Source organism: Moschus berezovskii, chromosome 3 (genome assembly GCF_049115385.1).
Source record: "Moschus berezovskii isolate FMDL1 chromosome 3, NW_MosBer_1.0, whole genome shotgun sequence".
Taxonomy (NCBI): Eukaryota; Metazoa; Chordata; class Mammalia; order Artiodactyla; family Moschidae; genus Moschus; species Moschus berezovskii.
The window spans coordinates 115,427,391-115,438,791 of record NC_142462.1 but is presented as its reverse complement, the minus strand read 5'-3'; the positions used below and the strand labels follow the sequence as shown (position 1 = coordinate 115,438,791).

At 48.8% G+C, this 11,401-nt stretch overlaps 1 gene segment (V, D, J or C); it reads right to left on the bottom strand.

Moving 5' to 3' along the window:
• Positions 1 to 200: 200 nt before the first annotated feature.
• On the bottom strand, positions 201 to 1,972 carry LOC148778408 (T-cell receptor beta chain V region 86T1-like). The segment is given in 2 exon segments: positions 201 to 997; positions 1,107 to 1,972. Coding segments are annotated over 2 exon segments (705 nt in total).
• Positions 1,973 to 11,401: the final 9,429 nt, after the last annotated feature.

Sequence of the window (11,401 nt, the reverse complement as noted above, 5' to 3'; positions counted from 1 at the left end):
CCTGAACACAAACGTCAGGAGGCCGCTGCCTGTTCTCACTGCCTGTTCTCACTTCCTGTTGGGAGCAATGATCCAAGGACATCGGACTCTCTGGCTGATATGGAGGGTGTGAAGACCTGAAGAGACAAAAAAGGAATCAAGCCTGAAGGGTTAAGACTGGAGTGGAAGAGAAGCCAAGCCGAGCAGCCGGGAGGGTGAACTGGAGAACAGCGATCCCAACAGGATCAGGGATCCGTGGTCCTCAAAGGCAGGAATGGACAGAGACTCTGGAGAGAGAATGAGGTATTTTGAAGAAGGTCTGAGCATATTTGGAGCTGGGATCTGGGGCTGAGATCCAGGGTCTAGCTTGGATGGAAGGGGAAGACAGAGAAAAAGGCACTTTTTAGAAGGAGGATGGGTAGGACTGCTGTGGCCAGAGGATCAAGGGTCTCATGAAAGGGTTCCCAGAGGATCAGAGCGATTGGGAAAAGCAGATTAAGAAACTGCTTAAACTTGAATGGCTTGGCACAGTCTTTCTCAGGACGAGCCCGGCATACACTGTTGATGTCTGTGAAGAAACTCTCCACTGCCATGCCACGTGAACCCACAGGCAGGGCTGTGGTCTGATGGGAAATGCCAAACCAAGACTCGGATGGCCCCACGACTTCCTGCCTGGACTCTGGAGGTTTGTGCACAGGAAGGAATTGGCTCTGCAGGGCTGTGTCTCCACTGCTGGCGCAGAGATAGACGGCGGAGTCCTGTGGTTTCAGGGCATTCAGGTCCAGGCGGCACTGAGAACTGTCCGGGCAATCAGGTGAGAAGCGACTCGGAACACTCTCATTTCCAGCGAGTTCCTTGTAGTTGTGGACGAACATGAGCTCTGGCGGCTTCTGGGCACTCTGTTTATACCAGTACATAGCATTATGTCCCAGATGCTGTTCACATTTCAAAGATTTCTTGTCCGTCATTCCCATGACTAGGTATTTTGGTGTCTGAGTGATCCCAGGGTCTGCGGAGACTGGGAGAAAAGGACAGAATTCAGACAAAGGCCAGAGGGGAAGGTGTTGCTGCAGCCTCAGGGAAATGGTTCGGGATCCGGGGATGGCCCGTGTGAACGCCAGACTCACCTATGCCCAGGAGACAGAAGACCACACAGCAGAGCTGCCTGAAGCCCATGGTGGAGTCAGGTCAAAGTGGGTGCTCTGGGTGTGTGTGGGGGGTGGGGTGGGTGGCCTCCTCGGCCTTGGTTGGCGGTTTTGTCAGTTTCCCCAGTGCCGAGGGATGTTTCTTCTTCCCCTTTTCATGCCTTATATAGATTCTGATAGAAGGCAGACTTGAGTCCACTGGGCTGGGCTAGCCCCCTGACAGCGAGCTCTTCAGCTATTGGCTGCTCTCCTCATTATATAGATTCTCCCCTGTCCCGCTTCCCTCCAAGAGCTGCTCTCAGACAATCTACACCCGCTTCAAGACATCTCCTCCTTCCCTTCCCAGCCAGGCGGGACAACGTTCAAAACCCCATTTCTCTCAGTGTCCAAGCTCCAGTACTGTGGCCCCTGATGTGAAGGGCTGACTCACTGGAAAAGACCCTGATGCTGGGAGATTGAAGGCGGGAGGAGAAGGGGAGACAGAGGATGAGATGGTTGGATGGCATCACCGACTCGGAACACGAGTTCGAACAAACTCCAGGAGATAGTGAAGGGCAGGGAAGTGTGGCGTGCTGCTGTCCATGGGGTCACAAAGAGTCGGACAGGACTGAGCGACTGAGCAACACCAAACTCCTTGGAGCTCCTTTGCCCAGCTGTGTGGCGGCAGGAAAACCGAAAGGCCATAGTCTTGTTCTGGACCGGTGCCCATCATTAAAAGGCACGATACCATGATGCCACCCAGGAGCCAGACCCTGGGAAGAGCGCCGAGAGGACTATACAAGAGGTTCATGTCAATGTAGGGCAAAACCAATACAATATTGTACAGTAATTAGCCTCCAATTAAAATAAATAAAAAAAAGAGAGAAACCATTCTTTGCGTGTGTTAAGCGGCTTCCCTTGTGGCTCAGCTGATAAAGAATCCGCCTGCAATGCGGAAGGCCTGGGTTCAGTCCCTGGGTTGGAAAGATCCCCTGGAGAAGGGAAAGGCTACCCACTCCAGTATGCTGGCCTGGAGAATCCCATGGACTGTATGGTCTATGGGGTCGCAGAGAGCCGGACGTCAGACAGGACTGAGCGGCTTTCACTTTCACCTGCGCCTGTACTGAGGGGACAGGGCTTCAGTTCAGTTCAGTCCAGTCACTCAGTCGTGTCCGACTCTGCGACCCCATGAATCACAGCTGCTTGGCTGGGCTTAAAGCAAACAGGTTGCCACAAGAAAACAGCACTAGGCAAACGGATCTCAGTTTGAAAATGACCTCGACGTCTTTGAGAAGTCTACAAATGACGCACCCCACTGATAACACGGACGGAAGGCCAACGCCCTGGTCCCTTCCTCACCGCCGTCCCCGCCTCGGCCCCGCCCCCACCAGCCTCGGCCCCGCCCCCACCAGCCTCGGCCCCGCCCCCACCAGCCTCAGCGTCTCAGCGGAGCCAGAGCGCCGCCCTGTGGCCAAAGCAGCACATTCTCCAGATCGCAGGCCTCTGTCCCCCACAGCGCCAACAGCCCAGATCTATCGCCCGTTCCACAGGCCCCGAGCTTCCGTGATAGATACGAGGCCCCAGGGAATCACGAAGAAGAAAGAAGCACCGGAAACAACCAAAACAGTTGGCAACAGTACCATCCATCCACGTAACTAGGGCATCCAATTTTTACCCAACAGAGATCGGTTATGTCTGGATCCCTCGGTGATCACAAAACGCAGGCCTGCAGCTACTACCCAGGTCCCTGTAGAGCTTATAGGCCATCTTGATTTGTTCAATGAATACTCACTGAGCAACAGCTAGGAGCAAGCACAAAACATCAACACGTTCACCCCTGGAATTTTATTGTGATGGGGTAATTAAGCCAGTGGCTCAAATGGTAAAGAATCTGCCTTCAATGAAGTTGAAAACCGGGCTTGATCTCTGCATCGGGAAGATCCCCTGGAGAAGGGCATGGTAACCCACTCCAGTATTCTGGCCTGGAGAATTCATGGACAGAGGAGCCTGGCGGGCTTCAGTCTGTGGGGTCACAAAGAGTTGGACAGGACTGAACGACTCACACACACACACACACACACACACACACACACTTAGTCATGGACAACCGCTAGGTACTGAAATGTATCTTATATGAAGTTTGAGGAATGTGTCCAGTATTTCAGTATTTAAATCACTTCATGCACGTGGTGGCATATTTACAGTTGCTACAGCTGTCACAACACAGGAACTAAGCCGAAATGATCTCCAAAGCCCTGTGCGTGGCTAACGTGTTAGACACCAAACCAGGCCTGTATGTTATCCAGACAGCTTTCCAACCTGGGACTAGCTCAGATGACCCAGGGTGAGTCACTCTATCTGTTGTTGTTTGAAGACACTCAGCTGGAAGACAGCAGCCTGTCCCAGTTAGAGAGAGAGACATTGGTGAACAAGCTGTGAATCCCACGGAGACCCCAGAGGACCAAGCACTAGTAATAATGAGCCCCCGTGCTAGGGCTCCCTAAGAGGATTGTGTGTGTGTGTGCTAAGTCACTTCAGTCGTGTTTTACTCTTTGCCACCCCATGGACTGTAGCCCGCCAGGCTCCTCTGTCCATGGGATTCTCCAGGCAAGAATACTGGAGTGGTTTGCCATTCCCTCCTCCAGGGGATCTTCCCGAGCCAGCGATTGAACCCACGACTCTGATGTCTCCTGCGTTGGCAGGTGGTTTCTTTACCACTAACACCACCTGGGAAGCCCCTAAGAGTATTTGCTCCCAGCAAATGCCACAACCAGACCTGCTAGGATAAAACCAAAGCCTCTCCTTTATATCATCCACAAGACCCCTCAGCATCCCCTTCATAATCTTTAAAGCAGAATATTTTAGTAGTCTTCTAATGGTACATCCCACCTGGACTCTATCTCCCTTCTGATACATACTGCTCCCAGCGTTCCTATACCAAAATACATTGATCGTGTTATCCCACTTAAGGTAGGACCACTGTCTAGCTCCTGCCAAGAGATTAGTGGTGAAAGTCCTTTCCACGTCCCTAATATCCTGCATCATCTGGGTACTGCCTGATCTCCAGGAAGCTTCAAATATGACAATCAGAAATGGAATGAACAGCCCTGTGCTCCTTCTTGGAGGAAAGAAGTCTGCAGTGGACAAGTCTACCTTGGCCGGTGCTTCTGCCTCAACCTTTCTAGGTCAGCTCTTGTTGGGCTGCACCCTGCAGGCCTGCAAGCCCTGTGGTCATCCAGGACAGTAAACAATGAGTCCAGAGACAGTGACAGAGACATCAGTGGTTTACTGGACAGAAGATCATATGCAAAGGGTGCTGGAGCAACACCCTATCATGCACAGGCAAAACATGGCAGCAATCTTAGCTTCTCGGGGAGGATGCTACCATTTATAGGGGAATTGATGTCAGAAGTGGGCATCAGTTACAGGGACTAAGCACTATAATTAGGAGGATTGGAGAGTCATGTGAGTGGAGCACAGCCTGGCCAAGCAGAGGCTGAACAGAGAACAAGAGAACAGCCATCTTAAGTGGCCTGACCTGTCACCATGGACTTTCCTGCTTCTCCAAATATTTTTTCCATTAAACAGTGAACTCACTGATAATCTGAATTTCCTTTTGGTCTTAGAAACTTTTATCTTCACCTCATCTTCCTTTCGACTTTTGCTCATCAAGCATTCTTTGCAAATAGTGTGTTTTCAGTAAGAAACAATGTGCTCTGCAATGTGTACAGCAGAGGAAGGCAAGGAATGGCTTCTCCCTTCAGTTAAGATCTTCAGGGCGTGGGATAGGGTCCTTTCTTGTTTGTGGAGTCCTGAGTATTCTAGAGAATTTAATTCTGCTTCTCTGCTCCAGTTGAGAAGTACAATTCTGTAAGGCTTCTGTGTGTCTAATTGTAGAACTGCATCATGCGGTGTGCTCCAGGCTGCCCTGCAGATTGAAAGTCTCAGGGAGCCTTGAGTTGGGCAAACGCATAGTCCCACAGTTTCCTGCCTAGGCCAGGGACTTTGTGCACAAGCAGGCAGTGACTCTGCAGGGCTGTGTCTTAGCTGCTGGCACAGAAGTACATGGCAGAGTCGCCTAGCTCCAGGGAGTCGATGTGAAGGTTTAAATGAGCTTTGTCGGGAGACTTCGGTGAGAAACGACTTGGCACCGTTTCATTTTCAATGAGTACCTTATTATTGTAGCTAAACATAGCCTTCAGCAATTTCCTGGAGTCCTGCTTATACCAGTACATACTATCATGGTTCAGCTTTTGCTCACATTCTAGGGATGTCTTAGTTCCCATCAGTGTGAGGAGATATTTTGGAGTCTGGAAAACCCCTGTGCCCCAGGTACCTGGGAAGGAAAGAAACAGAACTCAGATAAGTCCCAGGAAACAGCCAGGCTTTGGAGGCTTGATGGATGGATTTAGAGACTCAAAGAGGGATCCAGCCGCCTGGACCCGGGACTCACCTACTCCTAGAAGTCCGAGGGCCACACAGCAGAGGAGCCTGGAGTCCATGGGGGAGCCCTGGCCTAGGACGCTGGTCCTCAGTGGTAAGAAGACCAGGCTGCCATGCTCACTGCCCTCCCAGGGGCTGGGCCTGTGACATCACAACCCAGAATGACTTCCTCATCCTCAGGCCTCCTCTAACCTGCTCCCCTCCTTCTCCACGGTTGAACTCGCTGTGTGCAAAGCAATGTTCACTTCTACTCCTTTCACAGGAGTTTGGGATTCCTAGGGATACTATGAGTACGGTGACAGGTGGCCTCAAGGATGCTTCTCTGATGGTCATTCTGTGCCAGCAACTGCCTCCCGCCTCTCTCCCTGCCCCAGGACCTGGCCACCTCCTTCTTGGTACCCCATGCCGTGTTTCTCTCTCAGAGTCAGGCTGGTTTCCCTTCTCTGGATCTTCTGCTTCTCCATCACAATAATGCAGGACAACCCCACTCACATCTTGGCTCCCTTGAATGTGTGGTTTATGCTAATTATTTCAGTTAACCATCAAGAGATTGACTCTTAAGTTCTCCCCAAGAGCCGTCTGCAGACCACACACAATCATGCATTGCTCTTAGTTAGAAGCACACTCTGCTAATGAACCTTTGGGAGGAATAAATGGAAGCCCTATTCCCGGTGATGTTCTCTGTTCAAGAGGCAGAGCCACGAGCAGAATAGGAGGGAAATAAGAAGTCAGAATGTGACCAGAGCTTGAGATTAGAGAGGAGAATAATAACACGAAGTTGAGAAAATCTAAACAGGATATTACTGCCCTTGCTTTGTCTATAGGTCATGTTCCCTTTCGGTACAAAGTTTACGGCTCAATAGGGATTCCCAGGTGGCTCAGTTGTAAAGAGTCTGCCTGCCAGTGCAGGAGTTGCCGGAGACACAGGTTCAATCCCTGGGTCAGAAAGATCCACCACCCCCGCCTCCGACCCCCGGAGTGGGAAATAGCAACCCATTCCAATGTTCTTGCCTTGGAAATCCCATGGATGGAGGAGCCTGGTGGGGTAGAGTCCCTGGGTTTGCAGCACAACTGGGCACACAAAGCATGCATTAAAGCTCAATACCCAGCCTGGTGTTTCTCAACCTCCATGCTGTTGACATACTGCAAGGATAATCTTGGTTGTGGGGGCTGCAGGGTGTTTAGCAGCATCCCTGGTCTCTATGGCTTGCCTGCCTGTAGCACTCCCCACCCATGTTGTGACAGCGAAAGCTGTTCCCAGACTGTGGCATCACCCCATTGAGAACCTGTGCTGTGTGCTCAGTCCTTTGCCACTCCAAGGACTGTAGGCCGCCAGGCTCTTCTGTTTGTGGAATTTTCCAGGCAAGTATAAAGGAGCAGGTTGCCATTTCCTGCTCCGTTAAGAACCTCCCTCCCTTTTTTCTTTCTCAGGGTCCTTGCCCTCCCCCAACAGCCTCTGGATTTCCATGAGGCTGCAGCGCCTCCTAGCGGTCAAAAGGTGCAGTTCTCAGATCTCAGAGCTCCTGGGACTCCCTCTCCCGCAGCCCTGGGTAGTATCTGTCAGCAAGGACCCTGAGTAAAACCAGGGCACCAAGCACCATGGAGGCTTTACACACACAGACACACAAGTGCACAACGTATAGCAACACTGTCAGCTACCAGTGAAAGACCTTCAGAGACAGACCCAGTGGTTCATTTGATTTTCATTGAGCACAGAACAAACACTAGAGTCATAATAGTGAACAAAGCAGAAACGACCTCTGTCCCAGAAACTCATGCAAGCTTTCTTTGTTGGCATCGTTGAATCGTTAGTGCAAAGCCAGAGTAAGACAATACTCTCACTCTCATAATGTTTATATTCTGATGGGAAAAAGAAATTTACAGATCACCCTAGACCAGAAACATAAAATATATTTTATACAGATGTTAGAAATATAACCAGGATTAATACAGTTAAATACTGTCCTGAACATGGCTTCTCATTTTTTTCATCTACAAAACAATGGGCTGTAATAGATAATGTCTAAGTCTCTGTCCAGTTTTAAGATTGTATGATCCTAACCAGGGGCAGCCCTAGATGTTTATTGCTGATGGCTCTTATACATCCGCTTCCCTGGGGTGGTTCAGATGGTAAAGAATCTGCCTGCAATGCGGGAGACCTAGGTTCAGTCCCTGGGTTGGGAAAATCCCCTGGAGAAAGGAACTGCTGCCCACTCCCGTATTCTTGGCTTGAGAATTCCATGGACAGAGGAGCCTGGTGGGCCACGGTCCACGGGGTCACGAAGAGTTGGACAGGGCTGAGCAACTAACACACTAACAACCAGGGACAGCGCTAGATGTTTATTGGCTGGTGGCTCTCAAGCATCTGATATCCCGTGTGCCTACCTGATTATATCACATGACTCACATGTGAAGCTTTTCAAAGAAAAGAGGGAAGGGAAGAAGGAAGGGAGAAGAAAGTATAGACGGAAAGAAGAGTCAAACACGAAACTGACAGGAGGCGACATATGTTAGTGATTCTGACCATAGAAAGAGTAAGCATTCTTAAAAAATGATGGATGAAAGTCGCTCAGTCGTGTCCGACTCTTTGCGACCCCATGGACTATACAGTCCATGGAATTCTCCAGGCCAGAATACTGGAGTGGGGAGCCTTTCCCTTCCCCAGGGGGTCTTCCCAACCCAGGAATTGAACCCAGGTCTCCCACACTGCAGGAGGATTCTTTACCAGCTAAACCACAAGGGAAGCCCTCTTCTTAAAAAGTAGATTTCAAATGAATTACTTATATTAGCATTTCATGCACATACTCTTGAAAAATCAGGTGCAAATCATCCAAAGAGATACCAGAAGGAAACTGATGGAAAGAAACATGCCTCGCGTGAGGTATCTCAGTTCTGTTTATTGTTTTCTGTTTTTCACGGGAGAGTTTGAAAGCACTGTTTTTCCCACGGTCTATGAAGAATTGCCCAAAGGAATGAGGGGAACAAAGAAATAGCTTCTTTGCACTTCTTTTCTGGTAGGTCCAGTTAAATCAGAGAAGGAGAAGCCTCTGCAGAGAGAACGGGGTGAGGGGGCTGATGCTGGGATGTCTGGGATGTGCCAGGGTTTAATTACAGCGAGAAAGAAAACAAGGGAAGAAAATACAGTAATTTTAGCCTAAAGATCATTTTATCCACAAAAAGGTGAAGAGTCATAGGACTCTGGTGATGAGGCAGAAGACTGGAGAAAAGAACAAAAGAGAAACAGGCTGAAACGGTAGCAGGATGTGTTTGGCCATATTTTTGGCTGTCTGGTATTTAAACTCCTTCTCACGTTTGGACAGTTTCCTAGAGCTTGGGTTTTAGTGGGAAGAGGTATGCATTAGCATGTTTTGAAAGTTAAACCCTCCTCCCATTCTAGAAACAAAACTTCCACCCCAGCCTCTGCTTTTATGACTTTCACAATAGCAGGATTTCTCCTGACAGAGCTGTTTCTTTTCACCACTTCTCTATAAAGCTGGCGGGGTAGGTGGGACTGAGTGAGCTGTGTGCTTTGGCAGAGTGGGATGGAAGGAAAAATCTCGTGATCCCAATTCTGTAGAATTTGGTTACCTGAGCACAGAGTCCCATGAAGATTTCAGTGTCATCAAATTTCATCTCTTTCTTTACTGGTGCTCAAAATTAGCTTCTTAGGTTTGTGAGGTTGAAAAAGACCATGGTTTACCTTCCATTCTACTCACCTGGCTGCTAGCTGTTGGTGGCTCTGACCTTGAAAAGAAATCTCCTTTCTTATTGACAAAAATACAAAAGTCAATGTACATGTTAACTCCTGCAGGTGGACCAAAGGCCATTGGTTTTCTAAAAGAAAATCCAGATAACGACCAGATGGGACAGTCTGCACCTTTCACCTAATAAGCTAATGCTGCTGCTGCTACTGATGCTAAGTCGCTTCAGTCGTGACCGACTCTGTGCGGCCCCATAGATGGCAACCCACCAGGCTCCGCCGTCCCTGGGATTCTCCAGGCAAGAACACTGGAGTGGGTTGCCATTTCCTTCTCCAATGTATGAAAGTGAAAAGTGAAAGTGAAATCGCTCAGTCGTGTCTGACTCTTAGCGACCCCATGGACTGCAGCCTACCAGGCTCCTCCATCCATGGGATTTTCCAGGCAAGAGGACTGGAGTGGGGTGCCATTGCCTTCTCCAAGCTAATGCTACTTACCTATTTAGCCTTTGAAATCTCATCTAATTTAAAATATTTACACTATTTCTATTATTATATGGATCACAAACGTTTAAGCCTTAGGTCTTTGAAAGTAATACAGACAACAATTGACAAGCGTTAAACACAATACCATGATGTGAAGGTATCACTTATTAAATTTCAGAAATGAGTAGATGTCACCTTATTTTTGCTTTAAAGGAAGACAGTGTAGATGTTTTGCTGGGGTGGGAGTGAGGAAGGTCCAGAGGACCCTGGATTCTCAACCCCTAAGTCAAATGTGGTCACTCTGAATATTCAATATTGAGCTTAGAGGTGAGTGCTCTTGTATTTTCTAATGTTAATAACTTTCAACAGATTTTAAAAGTAGCTCATAAGAAGTTAAGAAGTTTAGACATGTGCTTGGACAAATGAGTCAGCTCAAATCTAAATTTCTTAACTTAGTATGAAACAGAAGCCTTCAGTCAAAGTGAAAAGTTATATTTAGATCTATCTCTTAGATGTCTGTCTCTTCTATCTCTAGGTTTTTGGTATCAACTGTTTTCATGTGTGGGCAATTCTAGGTTCCAGGCATCACTGTTGACAGAGATGGAAGTCAGAGGCAGAGGCCAGAAGAAAGGTGTGGCTGATATTTTAATGAAATCGTTTTATCAGACCCTGAAGTGTGATTTCCTGTCATTGCTCCCAGCTCTCTTGTTCCGGGAAGGAGAAGGAACACCCAGGAGAGGGGTATGACTACAGCCCTTTTAACTGTAACTCCCTGACACTCTGGAGTGTCAGATGGGGCTCCAGGTCCCCTTCTGCCCTGTAAGTAGGTGTTTCTAGGTGATGACTGTCTCTTCAAGATCCCCAGGAAAACTCTGGCGGCCAGGCTCACTGCTTGAGCTCCTGAGGCTCACAGAACACCACTCTCCTGTTCCTCTCTGACCCAGCTCTGTGCCTGCACCCGCACCTGCCTGAGGGCTCCCCCAACCCACCTCACACCCCTCTCCTTTCTGTTCCTGCTAGGCAGGCTCACAGGCAACAAGTCTGGCAGTCCAGGCTCTTTACTGGGGCAAAAACACCTGCAGATCAACCCAAAGTCAATAGTATGTGTTTAACCCCTCACCTTTCAGCACTGACTCACAGCCTCTGCCAACCACGTTCTCCTGTGTTATGAACAAACCCAGACTCTCTTTTAACCCCCTCCCATCCAGGGATTTCTCTCAACCCTCTTTCTTCTCCCTGAATTTCAGGATGGTCTCCCTTGTGACTAAAGGGAAAACTCAGTTCTTCTCCCCTGGACCAAAACTGGAAGGCAGTAAGAGGTCCTAGGTGCCTGCAATCAGAAGGTTCAGATTAACCCCAGGCTGTTCCATATCAGATTGACTTCTCAATATAGATGAGGCTTACGGTTAGAAAAACAGGAGCTCTGGCGATTTTGCAGCATTTTGTATATACCAATATATAGAGTTATGTCTCAGATGTTGTTCAAACTTTAGGATTCCTTTATTCCCCATTACTGCCACCAGGTGTTTAGGGATTTGGGTAATTCCATTGTCCAAAGGGCCTGTGAGAGTGATAATCCACATTCAGAGAGTCTCCTAAGGCAACTCCCTGACCAAAGCTAGAAGTCCAAAGACAAAAGTGTTCCACCTGTTCCCAGGCCTCACCTGCTCCA